The sequence below is a fragment of the Chlamydotis macqueenii genome, chromosome 7 (assembly GCF_036417535.1).
Source record: "Chlamydotis macqueenii isolate bChlMac1 chromosome 7, bChlMac1.mat, whole genome shotgun sequence".
Lineage (NCBI taxonomy): Eukaryota > Metazoa > Chordata > Aves > Otidiformes > Otididae > Chlamydotis > Chlamydotis macqueenii.
The window spans coordinates 1,893,098-1,918,905 of NC_141562.1; the positions used below are offsets into that span (position 1 = coordinate 1,893,098).

The window sequence follows — 25,808 nt, forward strand, 5'->3', positions numbered from 1 at the left end:
TTGGAGCACAATAATGTATTAAGGTAACTAAAGCTGAGATAGGAGGAAACATTTGGTAGTGGTAAATACAAATAGTGGTGTCTGGAAGCACAGCAGCAGCTTTCTCCTGATTAGTTGTGTCACTGTGAGATTTTTTTTTTTTTTTTATAGGCCTTACCTGCACCTCTTGTCTTTTTAATCAATACTAAAATCTCATTAAAACTGGTTATAATCTGTGATTATTTAGGAGCTTGTTTGGGTTGCACAAGTTTAGTGTTGAACTTCCTTTTAGCAATGTAAAGAACATCCTATTTTTCTTGTTTGTTTTTCTAGCTGTTGGTTTTTCCAAGTGCAGGAAAAGAAGTCACAACACAAAATTTTCTCAGTCTTTTTTTGGTGGACTAGTAAATTGACTTGGATATAGTACATGTAGGACTTTTTAAAATTCAAGCAGTTGAAGCATTTAGGAAAAACAAGTTGAAACCGCTAAAATGTCATATATATGTATCTCCTTGAATTGTTGTCTGTTGTATCTCCTTATGCATCTGACCTTCCCAAGGGTCTTGCTTTTTTTAGTTTGCATGGTCTGCAGCCAAGTCCATTGTGAAGACTGGGTGGTTGATCCTCATCTGCAGGCTCTTTAAATGCTGTGCTACTCTAGGTTATTACTGTGAAAGATAAAATGGAGATGCCAGGAAACAGCACAAAAAGGCAAACTCCTGCAAAATCCTTCAGGACTCTGGGACTAAACTTAATTCATCTGTGCTGCTACCATCTCAGTATTTTTCCTGCAAAATTTCTTCAGGAATGCCTAGCTTCACTCTTCTAAAGGCCACGTGCTTGGGTTAGGATCAGGATTTTAGGGATACTTGGCTAGAAGAGGATTTTCTTCAAGTTATGCCTGCTTTTGTGCTGTAAAAGCTTTTTTTTTACAGAGGGTAGAATTTATTTGTTGATGTCACAAAGAATTCTGCTAAGGCTGGAACATTATAAGAAGATGGGTTTTAAATTTGGCTTCCCTTCTTTCTCATCTTGACAGCATTTGAAATGACTTTGTTTTTCCTTCCAAATAACAAATGATCCTTATGACTGTGTAATTAACTACATGTTCTCCTCATCTCCCTTTATGGAGTTTCTTTTCCAGTAGCACAACCCTGCAAGGCACAATACTAGATCACGGTGCTGTTCTCATCAGATGGTAGACTGTTTTTGCTGTTCCTCCTCTGCAGTGCTAATGCTATGTCCAGTTCTCTCAGCTGCTTCAAGAAGCCCCGGTTTGGCAAGATGCATCGGTGTCTTGATACTTGCTCAATGGCATCCACCACTGTCATGTTCTTGTAAATCATCAGGTAAGCCAAGACCAATGTGGCTGACCGGCTGCGACCCATAGCACAGTGAACCAGAACCTTGTCTGTGGAAAAAAAAGAGAGATGATGCAGAGATGATACTGGGTAATTTCTTGTTTTGACAGTGAAGGTTTCTGTAGTGCCCCTGCTCTGTTTGGTGTTTTGACTGCCTTTACCTGCACTTTTGTAAGGCGTGTGTGTTTACAGGTGGGAACACTGGGGCTCTAAATCTTTCTGTAGTAACAGAACACCATCCACATTGGAGATTATCTGTTTAATCCAAAACCAGGTATCTTTGAATTTGTTTGTGAACAAAGTTTGCAGAGAAGGCCTGGGGGCTGCAGCCTTGCATTAAGTAACATAGCAAACCCTGCTGCAGCCTGATCATGCATGCCTCACAATGTGTATGTAAGTCTGTGTTTGGGCAGAATAACCAAAGCACGAGGGTGTGGGAGGGCTTGGTATGCTATTGAACCATCCTACCATGAAGATAAATGGGATGCACGGAGGTGCCTTTCTTAGTTCTACCAGCTAGACAAAAAAGCTAACCAAATTTAATTACTTTTTTTGTTGTTGTTGTTCTAGCAGTGATGTCCTTCAGGATCAAGATTGCATCGCTTTATGCCCAAATACTTTGTAAATTATAGCTAACAAGGCATTTTTAAGGCTCAGTGATATTTTTGAGGGCAGAGGATAAGAAGGACCATATAAGTTAATAGGCATATAGCCAGGTGTATAGAAAGAAACCACCTCTTAAACTGTAGAAAAGCTTCTTTAGAAGTCTCTAGCTAGTGACACTTACCCTATTATTTTGAATGAAAGTAATGTTTCCCCACCACCACCACCTTTGTTTTATATGATCATCTTGCACTAGTAGCCTGCTTCATATACTGTGAATACAGAGTCTGCTAATAGTTTTCATCTCTGAGTAAATGTGCCTCAAGATTCAGCTTTGTGGCATTGCTTAGTTTAACTTTAGACTTCCAGACATGGAAAGTCCTTGGCTTCAGGTACTAGCAAGGATGTAAGCCAAAGTGAAACCTTCTCCATTTGCTGTGTCTTCAGAAGGTGGAAGAAGAGAACACTAAGTGGGTTCAAGTCTGATTGACAGGTTTTTAAACACTTCAAAAGATTTCCAGAAATGATTCAGAGCCCTTGAAGGGGGCTTACAAAGGGTTGAACTGCTGAAGGAAGTAGATTTGGAGCACACTCTCTGACACCCTGCTAAGCTGAATTGCCACAGGAAAAAAAAAATTCGTATCAGGGCCAATAATAGTTTATCTCTGTCAGCTGTGCCTAGTGAGAAGTGTTGGGTGCAAAACCATGACTCCTGCTGATTAACTCCTTTGCTTCCAGGCACAAGAGGGTGTCTTGGCACAAGTAGCATTGCTGTGTAATGGATGCATCAAGAACTGCCAGCACTAGAGGATTAATGGTTACAGTCTGCATCCTAATCCCAGCAGATAGTCCTAGAGGCATCTTGGCAAAATTCCAGTCTCTCTGATAACTAAAAGTGCCGCCTCCTCTCCTGGAAAATGACAATCCCTCCTATTATTACTGCAAATATTTGAAGCGGATGAAAACTCTAATTTGTTCAGCCCTTCATGCCTCTCCTTAGAGCTTTCCATATTGTAAATGGGTTGCTGTTGAGGTGATAAAACACATGATAGGGCAAGGAAGGCTTTGCTTTGTGTAGGTGGCAAATGCAGTGGATTTAGGAGAAAATGTACAGTTTTTATATTGTATTAACAACAGCAAAAAATGGCTGTACAATTTTCTGAAATGCCTCCTGGTTGTCGGAAAGTGAAGTCTGTCCTTTCCTGTGTGTGAATATTCAAGAACTGACTGCCTGTTACAGCAAAACTCTGCCATTTCCCTTCTGTACTACTCTGTAGTTTCTTCCATCCTGACATAAGGACCAATCTGAGCCCTCTTTCCCCAAGAGGCAGTCTGCTCTTGCAGTCTTTGATTCTGACCACGTATATCCAAGCTGTGGCAGAATATAAAATACTAGTGCACAGAGCCAGAGGTCGGCTGAGTGGTGGGAGGTTGCTGAACTATTTTGGTCACTTGACTTGGGCTGATGTTTCTTGAAAATCTGTCTAGATGCAGCACTCTCTTTCCAGAGTCAGATGGGGTGATGAATGTTGAGGTGTGTCTGGTCAAATGCATTGGGTCTTTGTATCTGTCTCATGTTTCTTCTCACATTACTTTTTTTTATTTCTGTCTTTAGTGTGTTTTTTTCCCATGACATCTTCACATTCCCCTCTACTTTACATTCTGAGGAACTAAGACACTTAGAGAATGAGTACAAAATCTGTAGCATGGAAGGGAATATAAAAACGTTTTAAAATAATGTCTTTCTTTCAGGTTAATCAGGCCTCACTGGTATAAATTTTAAGCCGCCCTATAGTCTGAACTGCATGTTTTGGGAAATCTTTATGCATAGCTGAATGACAGCATGCATAATTGTGAACACTTCAAGTTTGCCTCTAAAACTTACTCTTATAACTGAATTAATTTCACTGTTCTTAAGTCCATCTGCCTATGCCTAAAATCTTTAAATATTGCTCTGATCAGGAAGTTTCTTCACCATCACAAAGATCTAGAAGGTTAAGTCAGAAATACTGCATTAGGACTGTGTTTTGACAGCATCCAAATTGCCAAGCTTCCCAGCCTTTTGCAGATAGAGAGATACTTCTTTGTTTGCATGACAACTTGTTTCAACAACATTGACTATTGAACATCTTCCCAGCAAAAAATATTGTATGAAAACATCTATTCAATGAATGTAATCACTTGGCTGGCTGAAGGTCACACCCAAGACAATGTGGTACAGCCAAAGGAAATTCATTAATCCATACATTCTAGCCACAAAAGTCAAAACTTATTTTCTTTTTTCCCCTTTTCCCTGTCTTTGCATTTGCTCAATTCTAAAGCAAAGTAGAAAATTAGTGTATTGATGTTACTGATCAGAAGTATTTAGCACCATATACTGAAATCCCATGTTATTACCACTGGAGAATAGGTACTTGGTCTTGGTTACTTACTATAAAATCCCATGTAGGAATCTGGATGCTTTTTATCAGTCAAAAAGATGCACACAGATAAACCTTTCCTTAGGCACTTGAAATATATAGCACATTTCTACACTGCATGTGCATTCGCAGACAATGAATTTGTTTTGTTGGAGAACACTAGTTACTTGCCTGTAGTCTTTTCTGCTGTAAGAGACATCAGTCTACTCTTGAGTCTGCCTTCTGGAATAATTCTGTTGCTTTCCAATACATATTTACAGATCTATTGTTATGCATTTAACCTCAGTCTCTTTGTGGGCCATGCGTATGTGCCGTTGGGATAGGAGATACATATTTAGTGTACTTTCCCTTATGAGAAAGGTGAGAACTTGCTCTTTCTCTTAATGAGTGTTACAGTAATTCTGTATTTTATTGGTCTCCATCAGAAAACAGCTATCTTGTTAAAAGACAGTGTGAATGTGGCAGGCACTGCACAGCTACAGAAATGATTGCAGTTGGTAACATCTACTGAAGTGCAGATTTTTTTTTTTTTTTTTTTTTTTGGTAGAAGGTCATCCAGTCTCTCTTTGATTTGGCCTTGTGTTTCAGTGCTGGACTGGTGCTTAATACTGTCTTAGAACTTCCTGGACTTCGATGTGTTTTTGAAACAAAAAGGTTGATACTCCCCTCGCTCCCATCCTTCCCTGTCTCAATATTTATTGGGATTGCAACTTTTTTTTCCTAGCCTTTGCTGCTTCCCTTGTGCTTGTTTCTTTACCTCTGTGCAGCAGACAAAGATGTTACAGGAAGAGGAGAGTGATGAAGTGAGGAAGTCTGCATTTCTTATGTCAGCTACTCCAGTCTAATGACCTCTGGCCTCCAGCCATGGCTAGACACAGATGCGTGTTAGTTATCCTCTCCTTCCTAAAGGCAGTGCTTTAGACTTACTTTTTGAAATACCAGGTACCTTTCTTCACAAGCAAGTAAGCTCCTGAAGCAGTTTCCCCTGCTATTAGGATTTTGATTTTTAAAACTGAACTGCTTTCAAGACTTTCTCCTGAACAAGGGAAGGGACTGTTGCTGTAGATTGTACTTGCTGAAAGGGTAAAACTGTAAAGACCTGTCTGGCTATTGGGGGCAAGCCAGGTAGTAGCTGTCTACAGCTTGAGCTAAACAGCCAAGAACAGAAGCTGACAGGAGGCTAGAAACTTGATATGTGATCTTCTGATATTAAGGTCTTTGCAGGTCTGCGGGAAGGTCTTAAGTTTCTCAGCTGGTTTCTGGTAAAATATCCTGTAGGGATGTTTTGAATTTTTCTTTTTTTTTTTTTTTTTTTTTTTTTAAAAAGACATGGGGAAAGGAGTAGGAGTAAAACTGAAAGCCAGTGTGAGGCCCAGGTTGTAGCCCTTCACATCAGTGTAAAGCTTTCTGATAGAACACTGCTACAGATCAGCAAATAATGAATTGTAGTAATCAAGCTGAGAAATTACAAAAGTTTTAACAAAATGTTTCTAGAGCTGTGCTGTCAGAATTGTTTCAGTCCCCTGCTACTTGGAAGATGGCAGAGAGATAAATCTGTTGTAGCTTGGGGTATATCTGATGGGCAGGTAGGAGGGTGGGTTTTATATTTGTAGAGTGACTCTAATGCTGAGGAGCATGAAGCTGTGAAGTGACAGCCTGGAATCTCTGTAGAGCACTTGTGTTCCACTCCCACCACAATGCAAGCAATATTCATTAAGCCTTTCTTACTAGGGACTAATTTGAGGAACAGACAGCTAATTCATGAACCCTATGCAATGTCCGATTATCTCTGATGTGTATATGAAGGAGTCAAAAAACCTCTGTAAGACAGGAGACCTTAGTGAGAGCTATGATGTGGACTTTGATCAAAGTGGGGGCTCTTGGGCTGATACTAGCTCTGCGGTGAGAAAGGTTCTAGTTACATCACTACCTTCTCTTAAATTAGTTCCCTGCTACTAGTTTTAATTTTCTGTTAAACTGTGTTGGACTTGTTTCATTCCCACAAGGTTGAATGCCATGGAACTATACTTATAATTGGATCGAGTAAATACTATACTCTTTTTAACCATTTTCAGCACCCTCCTTACTTCTTTCATCCTGAAGTGCATTATCAATGAATTTAGAAGCTGAATAAAAGAACTGGCTGAGCTTGAAAGTGGGGAGATCATCTGCTTCCACTCCGTGGTACTCCACAGTCATGTCCTGATAGTATTCTGGTCCTGTGTCCACGTTCCGCTGACCATGGGCTGCGTTGAGGATGTGGGTGAAGCCTGCCTTCTCAAGGCTGTAGCGGTCTAATGCAGTTTTCCTGTTAAGACAAGAGCTGTCGTGTAAATGAAGAAGCTTCTCACCCAGCAAGCCAGAAAAAAAAAAGAAAAATCTCTGATTTGGTATGTTCTAAATGTTAATGAAACTGATAATGCTTCAAAAAAGCATCTTTTACCATTGCAAAGATTTTAAGATACTGTCATTCAGAATGAATGATCCTTCTAGAGTTCATAACTATCTCTCCCAGGTCCTCAGAGCACTTTAAAAATTAATTTATATTCTTGGCACCTTTGTAATGTAAGCAATACTGACTTCTGTCCATCTTGTACAAGAAGAAACTTAAGATATAGGAAAAAAAATAGACTGAATTATTTAAAGTCATATATAAAACAAATCGGTGGCAGAACTTGAAATAGGACCCATGAATGTTGCTTTCCCCTTCTCGTTTCATCAATTGATACTGCAGAACCAATAAAAGTGTCAGTGCTACGTGAGTAGTAAGATCATCTGGGATTAAAAAAAAAAAAAAAAGCTCTTTATCTGTAAAAGAAGTTACTGAGTTTTTTCTCTATTTCTATTTTTAAAAATAAAAATAATTTTTAAAATCACCCTTCTGTGGTCATAACTCCCCATCAGGTTTCCTTTTACTGTCATGTTTGGTTAAACCAAAGGTCTAAAGCAAAAATAACTAGATATGGAAATTGTATACTAGCCTTCAGTGAAAGCTGAAAGTCATATATTTAGCCCAATATTCTAATTTCATCTTGTTCTCTCTTCCCTTGGGCAAGGGAAGTCAGATAGGAGAGGAAATCCTAGATCGTTGTGTGCCCAATACCCACTCTAAGTGCTTGCCAGTGCCCTGAAATTCCCCCAAAAGTGCGAAGTTTGTTGGACAGGCATGTAAAAACTGTTATTTTGCATTACAGAAAGCTTTTGACTTTGGAAAATTTTATTCTGGAAAAGCTGACAAGTTTTGTTAGCGCCTAGGAAGACTACTGAGCTTTTAACAAAAAAAAAAATTACATAGGCTTTATTCGGTTAATATATTTTCATGTAGCTACTGCTGCCATAAGTGAATTAGTGCATGATGTGAAACAGCTTTTTCCAATTGAAAATACCTCTCTCTGTGAACGTTTCCTGAATGCTTCAATGTGTAAATGCAGCTGCTCTCACACAGGACGTTGTGGTGGGCTACCTGTTGTGTTTCATCATTCTAGTGGTGACAGCTCAGAATAGCTTGAAGTTGGCTCCACCTTCCCAGCTTCTGTCAAAGTCAAAATCCCAGTTTGGCCAGTTAAATGCTATAATCACTATCTTCTTAACTGGGATATGGGTACTGAAGGTCTTACCTATGCTCTTCCTGATTTAAATTAAGCTCATTATAGTTGTCTGTTCTCAGTAGATATTTCTCCCAGCAGAAATTCCTTTCTGGACATGAATAATAATGTCTTGACCCTAGTGGCATTTTTGCTATGAAATAATGTCATAAGTCACCTATGCAATGATTTTAAAAGTAAATAAAAACTCCAGTTCATGTCATGATCCATGCCTAAGCTCAGTAGACTCTGGAGGACAGAAAAGGAGCAGCATCTTGCTGCTAGTGCTGTGACTTGCCACCTTCACCTCAGGTTAAATAATGCTCACTCCTTCCCTTTGTATTCTTGTTGCAATGATTGACTTAGAAGGATGTTTGTTTTTCTCCCTCCTTTTAGGCGACTGGTGCCTTAGGATTCTCTTCAGGTGGATATGCTTTATACACTTCACCAGCAAAGGCACTTCAGTTCTGGGCTATAAGGATGGCCAGTACCTAAAAAAACAGATTAAATGTCCTGGCCAAAGAGTAAAGGTGCCATGAATAACTACGTCTCTAGGTTTTGACGTGCTTGAGGTGAACTACAGATTCTACTTTCAAATTAAATCGTTTGCCTCCCTGATGCTGGAATAGAGAAAATACATTTTCCATTCATCAGACTTGGCCCAAAGCATGTATCCAACAAACCATGAAAGACTGATGGTTTCAGGTCAGAGATCTGTGCTCAACTAGAACCCCTGCAAGTGGAGACCTACATGCTCAAAGTAGGACTGCAGTGTAATTAGGGTCAGTGGAAAAACGAAGTTTCTGATGGACTGTAGATACTACCAAACTTTGGTTTGTGTAAGCAGTGCTCAGGCTAATAAATAGCATTTGAATTAAATTATGAAGTTGTTCTGAGCAAGGACAATATCAAACAATAGGTCACATGACAATCATTAACGTTTGACACATTGATCTGAATAATTTTCCTAGTTCCTTGATTAGGTTCTCAGGAGGTTGCCGTTTGCCATAGTGACTGCATCTAATGCGTTTCTGATGGTCGCACTTAGTCTTGTTCTTTGTCTCTAGGATCTCAGTTTCAAATGTTCAGTGGCTCCAGTGGTACAATAGGTAATCCAAAGAAGGGATACTGTCTTTCACTATCTACATAAGCAGTCAGCTCAGGCTTGCCAACTTCCTGGGAACTTCCCCTCCACTCCCCAGACTTGCTTGTAGCTACATACTGTGAATTTGGTGGAGGAGCTGCATACTCCTCCTTTTTATTGAATCAATTAAAGGCATGGCAGTTAGGTGTTCATTTTGCATCACAATTTGCATTAGCGTTGTCTGGCCGTTGTCCTGTTGGAGTTTAGGAATGTGCACATTGTTACTCTGTTAGGTCTCTGTTTTCTGTGGCTTGGGCTGGAAAGGGAATGAGAAGCAGCAAGGGATCAACCTTGAATGCTGTTGCTAAACGCCCGTTGTAAGTGCTGAAATGTAACTAATTTTCTGTGAAATCTCTTGTTTTTAAAATTATAAGTTCACCAAGGAAATACTTAGAGGGTTATCTGCTCCATTGTTTTTGGCACTGAAGAATTTGTACTATTTTCCTCAATGCTTGGAATAGACTGATTTTTAAATGTTTTAATTACACTTGATATGTAAACTGATTCAACAATATCCTTTTGGACTGAATGTAACCTTTCCCTATAATTTTCTTTATAGTATGGATGCACATTTTCTTTTTCTACTGACATTCCTAATCTAGAAAACTTCTAGAAAATTAATTCTCAGTGTTGAGCACTCAAATATGCTAAGATCTCTACATTTTCACCGGAATAAATACTCAAACTGTGCTGTGTGTAGGTGTTGTAGAACCTGTTAGTTGAACTAAGACCTAAAACATTTGCCCTGGCTCACTGGAGCATGATCAGTCTAAGTCATGTGGGTATTTGGCTTGTGCATCTGCAGGCTGAGCTATTGTGTGTAATCTGTAATGAGGATGTTAGATACTTTTCTGCCAGTGGATATCCTGGACAATATTATCTGTGGAAAGCTTTTCATAAGGTTTCTAATATATAATGTTGTGTAGAAATCTGAGGAAACAGTTATTGTGCAATAAAAAATAGGGTTCACTGGACTGCTAGAGGTGCCTGCCTTGGCTTTAGAATCTGCATCTTTTAAGGCAAGCTGCAGTTAAACTTTTTCAGGAGGAAGAGTGCCTGGTTTCAGACTTGGTATGGAGATTAGGAAGCACTTACACTCTTTCTCCTTTCTCTCCATCCCCCTAGTCTTGCACTTGATAATTATGTTTCCATAAAAGATATCTCTAGTGTTCTTTTAAAAATTTTCCTCTTTTTTTTTTTTTTGTCTTGTAGAAGCTTTCCCCAAGAGCTAGGCAAACAGCCCAGTTGGACAACCACTTGTCATACTGACCTGGGTTTGTCTGCTTTTTCACTGCCATCAGCTGTCTTTTTACCTTGCCCATTGATCATAAATACTGTTGAGCAGGGATGGCCTGGGCTGAGACTCTGACACTGCTGTAATATAGGCAGTTAAACTTGAGGTCACGCTGTATCTGCAGCATGTTGATTGACAGTTAAAAGAGAATAAGAAACAGACTGTTAAGCCCTCATGTAGAGGGACCCATGTGCCTGCAAATAGAAATGTTACTGTGCCTCTTTTTGCTTGGATGTGTGTGCTTGGACTGGCTTTAACCATCAGTGAGCTCCAGCTTTGTGTGAAGGACTGGCTTGCTTTCCAACATCAACTGAATTTGTAGTGTAGATGCTGTTGTGGAAGCATCCCTCGTTATCTGTTTACTTTAATCAGCCTGATTTCTTTTGTGTGTCATCATGCATGATACTCCTGCTTGCGTCCCAAGGGGGAATGCTTTTGGTCTTTCTTGAAGTTTTTACCATGCCTGAGATTCAGTATTTTAGATGAAAGGAAGGAATAAATCAAGCATAAATATCTGCAAATATCAGATTGGTTGATGTTGACTAATAGCATAGGATCATTCAGGGGTATATGAATCATATACCTTATTGGAGGATTTATAACTCTATTTCTAATTCACTTTCAGCTAGAAATGACACAGATTTTTTTTCCTTTGCAATTGGCTCACTACCAGAGTTTTAATAGTCAAGCTGACAATATTTCTCTTTTTCCCTCTTTAGGTGCTGCTGTTTCCTAATAAATTGCAATTAATATTTCCATTTTTTTGTGATTTTATTTTAATTTTAAGTAGCCATTGTAAAGAAGAGTTTAGCTACAAATGCCAGTGTAGGTGAAGCTGTAAGCAAGCATTTGACTACTCTTGCAATTGTTTTCATTTTGTATATCTCCACCATCTGTGCTATTAGCATTTGATTTCCTTTTACGTGGTGCAGTTGTGATCTCCAGTGTCAGCCTGGAATGTGTTCTTAGGCAGAGGAGGTGAGAGAAGTGAGAAGTGTGGCACTGGGAGACAACAGTAAAAATTTCTGTATAATTCAGTTTAGTAAGAGATTGGTCCTGTGTAAAAACTCATCAGCTCTTCAATTCAGAGCACGTAAACATATGCTAAAAGTTAAGTGTACCCAGAAGTCCTTCTCTTTATAGCCAAGTGTGTTCAGCAAAAGCTCAGTGCATAGCTGAATTAGACCCTGCATTTACTGTAGGACAGATGGACTCATAAACATGTTCTGAGGCAAAGGGGAGTACTTTGATATGGGAATGCCACCTAAATGGTGAAAACTGGAGATAAAATCACTTTCACCTAGGGATATATTGATTATAACAGACTATCACCAAGAGGGAGAACTGACCCAAACAAAAAAGGCATCCATTTTCAGATGGTTCCCAAAAGACTATTGGCATCTCTTGGGTTATGCAAGGGCAAGTAAAGGGCTTGTCCAAGACTTTAACTATGCCTGCTGTCAGTTTTAAAGCTAAGATTCTTAGGATTAAAAAGCAAGTACTGCAGCAAGCTCTGCCTTCTTCTCGAAGCAACAATGTAAGTAGTATAACGTGAAATAATATCCTTCCTTTCAAGTTGTGGTCTTGAGTGTACCAAATCCCTTCTCTTTCTTTTCAAAAATATTGTCATAACAAGCTTTAGTCCCAGCTGCTTTCATCAGGAAGATGCCCAGACCAATGGAGTTGCAAGAGAAGGAAAAACAGCTTGCAGGAACTGCAGCTTGTACCTCCACATCAAGTATTAAGTATATTAAAAGTGGCGAACAAAAGGTCGAGGAGGCGACTCATGATGAAAACCCAAGTGCATCTAAAGGAAGGGAAGTAATGCTCTGAAATGCCTCATGAGGGTGTGGGCAGATCCTGTCACAGGTAAGTCAGCACCTTGTAGCTCTTACTGGTCAACCAGGTGACTGGTGTGCTTATAAGCTCTAAGTAGAGCCAAGTCTCTTAAGCTTCATGCAAAGGCTGAGCAATGCAAGCATGTTTCAGTACAGACTGTTAAAGCCTACAGATTGATGTGACCCAGATTGACAAAACACAAGGAAATCTGAGGCAACATGTTACTAGAAGAGGAATCATCTGTCTCAAACTTTTCCATTTTCTTAAACACTGAAGGAAAGCTCGATGCAGGATGATAATTTACCAGATGGTCAGTGTCAGAAAGAAGCTTCCTGAATATAGGCAATGCTGACACTTTCTTAAGAATATCTGGCAGTTCTCCCTACTGAGGAGAGATGTTGAGAATTTCCAATAATACTGACCCAATTTCCTTCGGTAACTCCAGCACTGAGAGAGTCTAGAGATAGTGTAGCATTGTATCCCCTTTTCTTTCCGAAGTGTTGCTCCATTTCTGTGGTTACCTCCTGTTCAGTGTGAATTAGAGTTTTTAGGTACCACTGAAAATACTGAACGGGATCTTCATAATATGTGGGAGAAAAAGATTTTTCTGCATTCCAAAATAGTGGAAGTTGGTTTTTTGAGTGATACCACCTAGATACAGGAAATACCTTTCTGCTTTCTGTAGAGCAAAGGCATCAAACACGTGGTGTAGTCAGTCAGTTCCTGGTCTTGACTTTTGTCACTCAGCACATGTTAGAAATCACCTACAGACAGATGCTGTTGTGTGGGGAAGTGTTACTTGTCTTGGAAACCATTGCTGCTATTAGAGGTTTATCGTCCAGTGTGACAGATCTGATTTTCTGGATTGTTAAGCTGCTGTTACAATTGGCAGATTCTTATACTAATGGAGTTGAAACTATGTCCTCAGGAGTGTTGTTATAATCTAAATCTGCATACGCTCCTATTTTTGTATGATTAATACTGGTGTAGATCCTAGGAGTTCACAATTGTAAACACTGGGAGGTAACTATTTGCTACCCTGAGTGAGTCCCATCTGTTTTCTTCTAGATCAATATAAATTGTCTTTCTACTTAGTCACTTGGAAAAAGCCATACTGCATTGTTTTTTTTTTCTGGAGAAAGAAGAGAAGAGACTAAGTTTTAGTTAAGTGTATACTTGAAGTTTAGTTATATATTTTAATTATCTTGCACTCCAATCTGTAGGTTTGAGTTGCTAGTGTGTCTTGTTGAACCTTACCTGTGTTAGTTCTCAAGACCATAAGCCCTCGGGCTCTACTGGGACAAGCTTTCTTGAAGTGCAAGCTCAGTTCAGCTGCATATCCAGAGAATTATTTTTCATATTTAACCTGTAAGGAATTAGACTCCACAAGACTACTTTTCCTCTGGGAGTAGTTTGAGAACACAGGCCTGAAATTGTGATCAGATCTTAAATCCTAATGAGAGCTAGAGGATGGTTAAGGTGAAAACAAAATCTTGGGAGGCTTTTGTCTTGACCTAAAATATTCTTTAAAATTCCGAAATGTGGAACGATGAACATCATCTCAGGTAATAAGGTGATCACTAAAGAGCAACAAGAAGAAAATCCAACCCCCCCTGCAAGGAGCAGGGGGGGTTGGACTAGATGACCTTTAAAGGTCATTCTAACCCAAACTAGTCTATGATTCTATACAAGCTGCATAACTGGCAGAGAGTTTCCATGTGATTGCAGCGAACCAAGCAGACGTGGGATCAGCCAGTATAAAACTGCCCATGCAAGTAACCTGCTGACCACTGAAAGAAAGGAGCAAGACAAAACTGCTTTCTATCCCTTTAGAAGGCTTCTGGATGTGAGGAGGATACATGCAAGCACTAATCCTGGTAGCAGATGAATCAAAATCTTGGCAAAGCATGTTTTTATTCCTATCACTGGGCTGTCTCCTACAAGTTCCAGTGTCTGGTCTTTAAAAGTCCTTGGAACTTGCTGGAGGAAAATTTCAATTGGAGCTGAACACAGCATGTTGTATTTTGAGGCTTTGATTATTCTGGGCCTGACAGGCTCATGGAGATTTCATTGCCTCTGGGCAACATCTGCAGCGAAGCCTTGTAACAAAAGGATTGAGTGGCCTCACAGGGCTCCTTGATAGCCTGTATTGCATTAGAAGGAAGATGTGGTTACGTAGTCAGGGTAATTAATTAGCATTTCCATAAGCAGTCACAAGTCCTGTTAACCTTGTAAATGCAGGAGGCAGGAATGAAGCACAGATGCGAAGGCTCTGAAGATAAACTCTGCATGTGTGTGTTCACTTGATTTTGTTGATGAGCTCCACTAAATTCTTTCAAGATCAACCTTAATTTAGCATGGCTAAGGATGCAAATACAGCCAACATCTGTTCACGTCTCCATGGCAGCTCTTTGGCGACCAGTGCTACAGCAAGCTCTTAAAATAAAACAATACAAAAAACCCTGCCACACTGAAGGGGGAAGCTGTTTGTCAGAAGTAAGATGTGGAGCTGGCCAAGGAAAGATATAAAGGTCCCTGGACTTGGCCTGCTTCAAATGAAATCTTAGTTCTGGTAGTGAAAGCCACATCTTGCTTGCAGACAAGTTCTCATCTCAGATTTTCTGGTACTGGATGTCAAGTTTGCCCTTATCTGGCTGACAATAGTCATTCTCTTTTCAGGGAGCCCTATTTTCTGGAGGAATTTTACTTCTGTTCACTCCCAACCTGCTCCTCACTTCTTTTTCCTTCTCCATTGTCCCAGTCATCTGCAGAACTTTTTTCCTCTTGAAGCACCATTGCTTTTCCTTCTGACTTAAGACTAGTTCTGTGGAGAAATACACTAGCTCTAAGTACCTCTGAAGCAGCTTGCTTTTCTGTTCCTCTGGTTAGTTTGTACTACGTGCAGGTGTGTATTATATTCAGAGTCATGCCTCCAAGTATTTATTAAATTACAAGGTATAACAAGCCACTGCTTCAGGAACGATTACAGGAAAGAGCCCCAGTGGCTGGTGTCCTGGGCTTAGAGATGAACTGTTGGAAGACCTGTTATCTTATCAGATCCCTTTGCTCAGAGGACAGAGCTGTAGCTTTATCCCAGAGATAAAAGGGAAATTATTCTAACAGCTGCATTCAGAATAATTCTAGTGATTTTTAACAAGGAAGTAGGAAATAAAAGCCAGAAAAGGCTGTTCTTTACCCTGAATCTTGAGTTAGAAATGTCTAACGAGATGGGCAGGGTAAGATGGGGAGAGAACAACTCAATTCCCTTTTCCTTTGTTCCTGAATCATGTGGCCAGGCTCTTCCCAAGGCTTAATTTTTTTTTTTTTTTTTTTTTTTTTTTTTTTTTCCCCTCCTCCTCTTTCTCTACAGTGGGAGCCCTGGCTTGGTCAAAGCCTGGAACTCTTGCGTGTCTTTCTGTTGCTTCTGGCACCACAGAAGTAATTGGTCGATGATATTGTGAGCCTTGTAACTTTCAAAGCTGTATATCTTTCCTCTTTTATAAGCTGACAACAGATGAATTTTAGGACCTTTTTAAAAATTATTGAGAACTTTGGAGCCAGTGGAGCTCCTGCTTGTGCCTTACAGTGATCATGTGAAATAAATGTAATGTTAGCGCAGGGTGTAGAGGAAAATGGGAAGGAGACCAATGATGCCTAAAGGGTAAGAGAAGCTATCTTGCTCTGCTCAGGGTTTGGGTTGGGGAGTTTTCTGATGGTGTGTCTCCCTGCTGCAGCAGTTATCTCTGCTTGTCAGAATAGGCTGTTTCTAGTGTAGTCCTGTGCTCAGCAAAGTCTGTTTTGTAGGTTTGGTTTTTTTTTTCTTTTACAAATCACACTTTGTCTAATCAGTGAGACACATCTCTCCAGATTTGCCTTCCACAGGGTTCTGTTTGTTTTAATCTCTTGAGCAATTTGGAAATGCAGAGTACTCCATGCACACAAGCACAGGCTTGGAAATGTGGAAATAGCACTGCAGGTTGAGCTGTCTCTTCAGTCACTTTTCAAAAATTACTTTTTAGGCTTAAATCAACACAAGCTGTGATCCAGCACATCTAGGGCATGCCCTTCTGTCAGTGTAACTGTGGCAGGACTTTCACTCAGAGATAAATGACGAATTACTCCTTGAAATGAGACATTTAAAAATAGGTCATGACTAGCTTCAACCTCTGCAGCCTACACCGGTGCCAAAACTGCTCCTGCTCCTCAGTCTCTAACAGCAGACCCTGCTGCACAGCAATGAGCGCTGTGTGCCTTTATCTGTAAGGGCCATGCCAGGCTCAGATTGCTCTGTTGAACTTGGGCATCTGTTGGTAGCTCATCAAATCACATAATAACTGCTAAATACTAACAAATGGGTAGGAGGGGGAAAGAAACACCTTGCTCTGGTGAGCTGTAGTTAGTACAGCTTAGTCATCTCCTATGTAGAAGAGATGTATGATGTACACTTACTCATCTGCTATGTAGAAAGATGCTGTGCACACTTACTCATCTCCTATGTAGAGGTTGGGCCAGACTTCATTGACATGAGTGTACTTCGGGCATCCTTTCCAGAAGAGTCGCTCCAATTCAAATGCACCTGGGGTACAGTAATCCTCATCAGGATCTACTTTGACTGCTCTGTATGCATTTTTCTTCGCAGCATTCAGACTTACAGATGACATCTTGTCCATGGAGTCAGGATGTGTCAGTGACTGGAATACAATCAAAACAGAATGTTAAGCACAAAGCAAGTGCATTCTGCTCCAGTTGTGGGATACTGAGAGCAGCGCTGGCCAGCTGTGGGCTGGGAATGGTGTGAGATGGATGTACCTGCTCTGTGGCAAACACAAACTCGCCCCTGGATTTCTGCCTCCCCTGAACTAGCTAAGGAATACTTTGTTGGACGAGCTCACCAGCAATGGGAGCAAAAGCCAAAGCTTTGTGATCACTAAAGTTCAGTCTCCACTGGGAATTTGTTTCCTAGAAAATCCACTGGTAAGAATTTGGTAGGTCTAGCAGCCTGATCCAAGGGATCTAGAACAGCTAGGGGAACTAAGTGGGGGGAAATTAAGATGTTTCTTTATGATTAATCGCGAATCTCTTAAAGGCTTCTCTTTTATGTGATTTTCAGCAATGCAGGGAGATTAAATTTGTCCATTCAGGTGAATGCTGGGTGTACCTGTTCTGCTCTTTAAACATCTTAATGCAGCCTTGCACACTGGACCTTGTAGGCTTTTTTCAGGACTGAGAGTTTACCTTTTTGCAGCACCACTGATTAATTGGCAAAATATTCTTTAGCCAGGATGGGTTCAGAGACTTCCTTCTTTTTGGGTTTACTTCCCCCCACCACCACCCCCCCCACCCCTCCCCCACCCCCCCACCACGCCCCCCCTACCCCCTCGCCACCAGATGCATACACACCAAGTGAGTAGGAAGAAACACTAATGAACATATAGAAGGGAGCAATCGAGTAATGCTATCCTGTAGCTAAAATCAGAGTATCAGTAATGTTGCCAAAAACAACACCCTTTGCCTGGCCATGCTGTCAGAGCTGTGTTGCTCAGCACTGACAACACTGATGTCTCGTGTGTTTGAGCTATCTGCTAGTATTAAATTCTTTGGTGTCAGCTTTACACATCTCTTGAAGCTCTAGATTCTCTCCTACTTGCTGTGATTTCCTCAGCTGCTCTCCTGATTCAGACTTTCCCCTGTAGAGTTTGCCTTCCTCAGCTGTGGAGTCAACAGTCAGAGTCTTGTTAGGTGGTCTCCCCCATTCCCAAAGGCTGAGCCTTACTTAGGAGCTGGGCACTGACCCCAAGAGCAGTGGGAGCTCAGAGGGCAGCCTGGAGTTTTCACAAAGTTGGTGAGTGAAGTTAAAGGCCAGAGACTAACTTGAGTTTTGACACCTGCCCCATCCATGCCTTTATGGAGACACTGCCTTAGGACACAGCAGGTAACTATAGGTTTCCAAGAATATTCTTGTCTCTTGGACAGGTGGGTTTTTTGCATCCATGTTTAAATTCCCTAATCCCCTGCAGCTGAATTTTCTTAGGTAAAAGACCAGTGAAATACATGTGATACAGAAATCCTTGAACCAGTAGCAACTGGACCAGTTGCTGCGGATGCAGTACAGCTGCAGCAGCGCAATGCTGTGCTCCTTAGCTCAGGTGTGGCACTGCACTGTCCTGTTCTATCACCACCCATACCCTGTTGAGTGTATTTAAGTCAAGGCTTTTTCAGATTATTTTTTATTTTAAGTTTTTGAGTACTTGAAGTGATACAGGTGTACATGAGAGCTTCTCAGTCCAAATCAACAGCACTGGAAACTCTGCACACTACCAAACAAATACTTATGTCATAGATTCAGCCACAATGTCAGAGAAAGATGATTGTGAGGGACATGGGTGTTGTAATGTTTGCTTTGGTTTTCTTTTATGGATTTGCACGTTTCTAAAGCCAAAGCATGTTTTGTTCTGTAAGTTGTCTGCAGGAAGTTAAACTGCTTGTGCAGCTGATCTTTATGCTGCAGCAAACCTCTAGGAACTAGAGTCTGGGGCTGGCCACATGCCTGACCTCTTATTTACCCTGTTGCCAGTTGTCATTTCACCATCTTCCCCTCTGGTCCTCTGAAACAAGCTTCCCTTTTTTTCCATGTTGCCAGCCTTCTGCTGCAGACTTTCTTGCCTGCTGCATCTCACTGTTGGATCTGTCTTGTTTCTCCTGCCAAATTGCCAGATGTCTCAGGGCAGTGGTTGCTCCTGGCTGTCATTCCCTTGAAGGGAGAAGTTGAACCTTGCAGTTCTGTAGGAGACTCGTAACAAGAAGGGGTGGAGTTGGGCTTCATCTTATGAAGTGTGCAAGTACAGCCTGCCAGAATTTGACCTTTCTTGCAGGCAACAAATCCTGTAGTGACTCCCACAATTTTTTTTGTGTTAGCCACTGGTGGTATCTATGTCCTTTAAATTACAAAAATCTGGCTAGTGCCTTTGTGCAGCTGTTGAAGAGCTCTTCTGCAAGCAGGATGACCATTTTTCACTGACATCCTGTGTACCCATGGGGTTTGTTTTCTCAGTTTGGGCTCTGTTGTGCCTGTCATGTTCCATTTCTCCACAAAACTTGAAAAAGGCAAATGATTCCTGTTTTCCTATTCCAAAGCTAGGCAAGATTGTTGAGTTGGTTTTTTTTTTTTTGTTTGGCATGTGTACACCTTTGTTCAAAAGTTGGCTTGCTTTCACTGGCAAGTGGATTTATCTTTAAGCCAAGCTTCCTAAAATATGATGATGATGTTTAGCTAAGTGGTCCCCTGAGATCTGTAAAGGGCTCCGAGAATTCCAACTTCTAGCAAATTTACCTTGGGCTTGGTCTTGCGTGCCTCTTGAGTAGCACCACGTCCCATCTCTGTGCCCGCAGTAGCTGTTCCCCAGGAGAGCCCTTCTCCTTCCCGTGCCAGAATTATGCTAATGCTACATGCAAACTCAACAGTGTAGATAATGTTAGGCTGTCAGAGATACAACTCTAATGCAGTCTGACTTTGGGAATGAATAGGCTGTTATCTAGGACTTGATAAAAAATGCTAGTTGTCTAGTAAGGAATTATCTTAACTGAGAGCCTGTTGCCTTGATGCTGAAGGGCTGACTGCTTTTATTCATGGTTCCATAAAATGGGAGGGGAGGAAATGAAGGGAAGAAGAGAAAGCAATGTAATGGGTAATGGCTCTCGGTGGCCACAGCACATTGATTTGTTACACCAATAGTCCTGCTCATAGACTACAGACCTGAAAACAGGGCAATTACATCTGCAAATGATCATTTGTGGTACTGTAACACTGTCTCGCTTCGAAGCTTGGTTAGCACTCCGAAAGTTAGACCTGTGCTGAGAAATACTTGTTTCTGTCTGTCCTGGGAAGCCATATGCTCCCTGAACTTTCAAGTAAGCTATGTTCTTTTATGCCTTGCCAATGTTATCTGCCGCAGGGATTTTTAAATTGAATTGGAGCACAGGAAAGCATCAGTTGAACTTCCTCTAATAAAATATGTATTTAAGATCCGACTCTAGACTAAGTAAGAAGTAACAGAGTTTAACTAGTAGGAGGGGAAGGGAGGAAAAGGGACTGGTTTGCTACTTAAGCTTTGGAATTAATTGCCATAAAGCATTTGGTTTAGGGGAGAAGGGTGGAAAGGCTTGTGTCTTTCCAGGAAACAAAGACATCTAAACTCATCTCTTATTGACTGCTCTGTGTACACCAAACAGAGCTGAGGGAAGACCGTTCCCTAGGCCTGCCCTCTTAGATTAAAAACTGCAGATTGGATCTTTTTTTTGGTGGTTGTTCTTAAAGTTGTTGTGGATATAAGAATGACTGTTTGTCTATATAAGGATGACTGTTTAGCATGAGCACAGGCAGGGAAAGCTGAGATTTCTTTTGCAGGCCTCTGGGGAAGGGAGACTGTCCCCTGCAGGGTGTTCAGCTGGTGTGGTCAGAATGGAGGCAGATTGCAGGATTACCCCTGCACAGGCTCCTTGAAGCAGTCTCCCACCCCTTGCAGTGCTTCATTTGGACTAAAATGCTTTGCCTTATAGTCTAATCAGTGCAGGCTGAATGATGTAGCATCACAGCTTTCCTGCACCAGCTTGGCAGTCACTTAATGGCACCACACTGTGCTGGGGACACACAACCTTGGAGGTGATGGCTCTGAAGTAGGGATGGTCCTCGTGCCCTTTGCATAAGGGACTCCGCACCATGCTTGCTCCTGGAAGTGCTGCTCCAGCACAGGACAGCCTTTCTCATTTCATGGGGGAGGGATGAGGAGGAGAGCTACCTAGTAGGAACTGCCATTGTACCAGAGACGTTCTCCTTGGCAGGAGGGTTTGAGCCCAACTTTGGGACACAGGGAAGAACAGAGCCCTATATGTGGGGCCAGGAGTTCCCTTCCAGCGAGGCAGGGCAGTCTGCGGCTCATCCCACTCTTCCCCTGTACCCAAGCCATGGCTCCTCTCTTGCTCTGCTGTGCTATGCTGAGGCCAGGCGTGTGAGCTGCTGAGACCTCCTCGTTCCCTCTGTGCGCCAAGCCTGCAGTGGCTGGTCAGCAGCCGAGTACTGGGTCCACCTCAGTGGGACCAGGGTCCGATGCTCAAGGCTGGGAGATTTTGTCTGCCACGCCTGACATCCTGTGGGTTCCTCTTCTCAATCAGCAAGTGACTGTAACGCTGAACTGCCAGTGCTCACCAATTATACTATCGTGGACTTAAGTGTATTATCAGAACAAGGATGATAAAAATTCAGTCATCTGCATTTTTATACCCTAATCTTTTTCTTCATAAATAAGACCAAAGTGCATGTTATCTAATGAATTTTATTTGTTAATCACTTGGATGGCTGGAATATTTCTCCCCTTTGGGTTATATGTATCTAAATGAAAATATTGTTAGTGATTTCACAAAATGGTAATTCAGAATAATGGAGAGTTAATCCTCTTTTCATTAGAGAGCCACTTCAGGACATACACTGTGGCAAATTACACTGCATTTTAAGTCATTCTCAAGTGCTGTGCACTAGAAAAAAAACATTAAACTATTTTTGCATTGATAGAAGTAATTGTGTGGCTAATTTGGATAAGCAGCATGCATTAGGCACAGCAAAGGAATCTCTTCTTTATGTTCACTATCCACTCTACAGCTGCCAAATGGAATTGCTTATAGAGCTCTTTAGCTTTTTTTTATATTTTATTTTTAACAAAACAGGGAGGGAGGAAAGAAAGTACAAAGAGAAAAAAAAAAGGAAAATCTGCCAGTCTATCTGCTTTCAATTCAGCGACAGAACACAGTTTAGTGACTGGAGCAGTGATATGGCAGTGAAAGATTTCCTTTCTGCACCTTGTTCTGAGTCTCTTGAACTACTCAAATTAACCCAAAATTTCCAGAAAAGCCCTGGGAAGTCACAGACCATAGTGGCCCATTTTCAAATTTGTTCAACCGGAGTGATGTGCCTCCCCCACCTGAAAATATGTAGGGGGTTAATTAATGCTTTTGGAAACATCCATCATGAGCTGTACAGTTTGGTAATCCCAGAGATGGGGGCAAAACCCAGGTTCATATCTGGAGGTGAATGTCAGAGCTTTGCTGGCAGCGTGTACATTCCTATGCTGGTTTTCCAGATGTGGTGGAAGTTTCTGAGTACTTTGAGACTGAAAGCTATAAGTCATTACCTACATAACAAAATACTATGCTGCTTAATATTTTTGGCTTGACATGCTGTGCAAACTTTAGTGCTGTGTATAAGGACGCCAAACAATTTGGCAAGATTTATGCCTGGGAGTCAAGATCCAAGTCAGCTGTAGAGATTTTTTTTTTATTATTATTATTATTTTTTCTTTTTTTTTTAAAGCAGACATGCACAGAAAAGGATTGCATTTGCCTTAGTCCTTTGCAAGCATCTATGTACCTTCTTGCCTTCTTTTCTGCACCCCTCCCTGACCCGGGGGGGTTCCTCCATCACTGCTGTTGTCCCAGGCGTATGTACTTTGGCTGCTGATTTTTAGCTGTGTTTGTGTGCCTGAAGCTACAGATCCCCAATAAGGTCGGAGCCCGGTGGTGTTGGTACAAGCATGCAACAAGACAGGCTAAACAAATAAAAGGTGAGAAGAAAAAAGGAGACAGAAGACATTTTTCCTCGCTTTTTCCTTCAGAAAGAACATTGTAATCCTGTTAGCTATTCTGTCCTGGCTGACATAGGGCACAGGGTTTCCTTGCCTTCATGCCCGCTTCAGTCCATATTTATATAGCAGAATAGTTGAAATTCTTTACCACCCATGTTTTCTGCTCTTGGGAGTTCTCCCAGCCCATATGACATCAATCACCTGTGCTAGTGGGGCTTTTGATGCTGGCTTTATTAAATTTAATTTGATGTGCAGAAGTGTACCAGCCTCGGGTTTGTACTCTGAGAGTTGTCTAAAAGCTACTTCTCCCTGAAAATACCAAGCAATCACAAATTCTTCTGGTTTAGCTGGGTATTGAAGGTTTTCAGCATCCAGCAAACACCTAAATATATAACCTATTTGTAGATCTGGAGGCAGATTTTAATCCTATTCCTGCTTTGATGCTTTCAGATTTTGCTTCCTTCCTCTTTTCTCATGACAGCTCTGAAAAAGGAGTGGAGCTGTGATATCTTAAGGGTTTGTTGTGGTTTTTTTGTTGTTTTGTTTTTGGTTTTTTGGGTTTGTTTTTTTTGTTGTTGTTGTTTTTGTTTTGTTTTGTTTTTCCAAGATGCCAAGGGAGGGAAACAAAATAACCAAAGCAGACTATCTGTCTGTCAGCTCTAGGCCTTTCATGAGAAGTCTCCAGAAGTAATGACATTTCCAGTAGACCTTATGCCCACACCAGTGCAGTAGGAGATAAACATGGTGCCCTTGAAATTAGTCAGTGGTTTGACCCTCACGTCTGAGGACTGAACTAATCTACTGCCATGAACACTAAATTTGAAAGAACAATAAAATGGAAAAACATCTCTGTAATTATGACTAAGAAATTGTTTTTGTGCATGAAGTGCTTGTTACTGAGAAATTATTCCCATGTTCTTTTCTGATGTTGTATGGAGCGCTGACTTATTTGAAGGTTTTTATTTATCATGTAGAATTCAATGCCACTGAAATCAGAGGACATCTATCTTCCAGGAGGTCCAAACTCGAGACCTTTCCTGGCTTCCAGTCAGCTGCAAAAATAATGTTTTTATTTTTATTTGCTTACTCGTTTCAGTTTGATAACTACCTTATCTAAGACCTTTGTGGAGAAACAGTGTCTGTAACAAGTGTGTACAAGAGAGGGAGGTACCTGAGAGAAGGTAAGGATGGAAAATACCAGTTCTCCTACCCTTTAAAAAAAATGTGCAAGAGGCTTGAATCCAGTTTACTAACCTGTCTCCAGGTAAGCACTATCTAAGTGCTGAAGGCAGACAAAAATCAGCTCTAATGACTGAGGATCTTCTGAAATAGTGAGAGGGGACCTATTGAGCAAGTTCCTGAATTCTTAAGAAATGTTTTGTTCTTCCATTTCCAGCCAGCATGCCAGGTACATACCTCCCTTCAGGGTGAAAAAGTACTTGCCCTTTTTGAGTGGGACTAAGCAGAGGGCTGTTTTATAAACTGGAAAGTTCTTTTTGCAGAAGCCAATGAACGTGCTGTCTGGAGCGCAGTGTTTGCACTTGGGAGGAAGGTAAACAGTGCTCTTGGTTTCTAAGCTTTTCATGACTCAGTACATCAGCTGAGCTGAGAGTTGGTTGCTGCACTAACAAAAGCTTGCTTTGTCGGATGATTTAACTAAACGAATGTAAAATGGTGCTCCGTGATATGCCATCCCTACGACACTTTGTTTAGACTCCCGACACTGGCAGTAGTCATGCACAGCTGTACGCTTTCCTGTGTAACCTGGGGCTTGCTGCGCCCCAGGGTATGGCAATGAGGTATGGTCCTGCAAAGGTTCCTTGGGTGGGTTTTTTTTTCCCCTAACACTAGATATTACTTTTTCCCTAACACTAGACCAAAAAAATTAATTTTGTACAAATACTTCTTGGGAGGGAGGATGAGTAAGTCCTTCAAAAACTCTTTCTCTAAAACAGCCCTAAAAGAATTAAGCGAAGTGCTGCACACCCAAAACTAGAAATCCCAGGGTACCTGCAGTATACTTAAGTGAAAAATAACACAATGCTATGTTCCTTATTCCTGTTCTAGTCTTCACCAAAACCTGTCATTTACTTCAGGTTCTTTATTTCACCCCTGCATTCTTATGCTTGAAGCATTCGGGGACTGTAAAATAGTTCATCCAATAAATTTGTCTTTAAACAGTTTAAAACCAGAAGAATCATAGCCTCTGAGTAACTATTTCCCAGACCCTCCTGCTGTGATTATTCAAAACTAACCAGCTATTTCAATCAATTTTGAAGCGCTGATGACTTTTAAAAAACTTATTTTTGCCCTCATTCTTTATTGTTGACTGAACTGGTTAATTTAGAACAGATCAAGCTGAGATTTCATTAAATATTATGAGAGTGCCCAAAGAAACTTAAAAAACAGCATCATCAGAGAGAACTGTAATTCAATTGGAAAAGTTAGATTTGACTGGAGGGGTGGAACAATTATCGAAGAATAAGCAAAATATTCTGGGACAGATGTCACAAAAGCTTTAAAAATTGCATTTTTATTCTTAACTTATAAAATTTAAATTGAAATTCTCTCTAAGAAATACAGTTTTGGCACCTAACTTCCTATCTTAAAGTAATTTCTGTAATGTAACCGATTTGTTTTTTTAAAAAATTATAAATTATAGTTTCAAAACCTCTTTGATTCTGCAATCGTTTTAAGCTTTTTTTTTTTTCTCTGCAACAAGTTTATGAAATTATCAGTTAACTTAGAAAGTTTGCCAACTCTCAGTCCTCTCCCTGGTTTACTAAACTAGGTTATAAAAGGAAGCAAAGGAGCACAAGTAGTACAGCAGAAAATGTATACTGCTGAGCCTTACCTGTAAGCTTAGGTAGGTGCTCTAGGTAGCTGGGTCCTGTGAAGTGCAGCAGAACCGACAAAAGAAATCTTACTAACTTTGCCACTGGACTCTATTTTT

General features: G+C 40.9%; 1 protein-coding gene and 1 long non-coding RNA gene across 3 annotated transcripts in view; both read right to left on the reverse strand.

Annotated features, from left to right (window-relative positions):
- Positions 1–25,758, reverse strand: DUSP29 (dual specificity phosphatase 29). 2 transcript variants are annotated; one of them, XM_086752284.1, is made up of 4 exons: positions 25,710–25,758; positions 16,710–16,915; positions 6,451–6,671; positions 1–1,390 (listed from the first exon to the last, which is right to left on the reverse strand). In XM_086752284.1, the coding sequence occupies exons 2-4, from the start codon at positions 16,892–16,894 to the stop codon at positions 1,149–1,151; spliced, it is 648 nt and encodes a 215-aa protein (XP_086608410.1). In that variant the 5' UTR covers positions 16,895–16,915; positions 25,710–25,758; the 3' UTR covers positions 1–1,148. The 2 variants fall into 2 exon arrangements, with proteins under 2 accessions (XP_086608410.1, XP_086608409.1); XM_086752283.1 differs by lacking the exon at positions 25,710–25,758 and adding an exon at positions 22,642–22,701.
- The window catches only part of LOC147600029 (uncharacterized), a 686,528-nt gene that overhangs the window by 2,236 nt on the left and 658,484 nt on the right, over positions 1–25,808 (reverse strand). The gene's annotated exons all lie outside the window — the stretch shown is intronic.

Bases quoted from the DNA above. Each gene is read 5' to 3' on its own strand.
- DUSP29 (XM_086752283.1), bottom strand. From the start codon at position 22,692: ATGGAGGAACCCCCCCGGGTCAGGGAGGGGTGCAGAAAAGAAGGCAAG. The intron at 6,672-16,709 runs GTAAGTGTGCAC...TTGTCTTAACAG, and splicing joins AACCTCTACATAGGAGATGA to GAAAACTGCATTAGACCGCT. The intron at 1,391-6,450 runs GTAAGGAGGGTG...TTTTTTCCACAG, and splicing joins TGCACTTCAGGATGAAAGAA to ACAAGGTTCTGGTTCACTGT.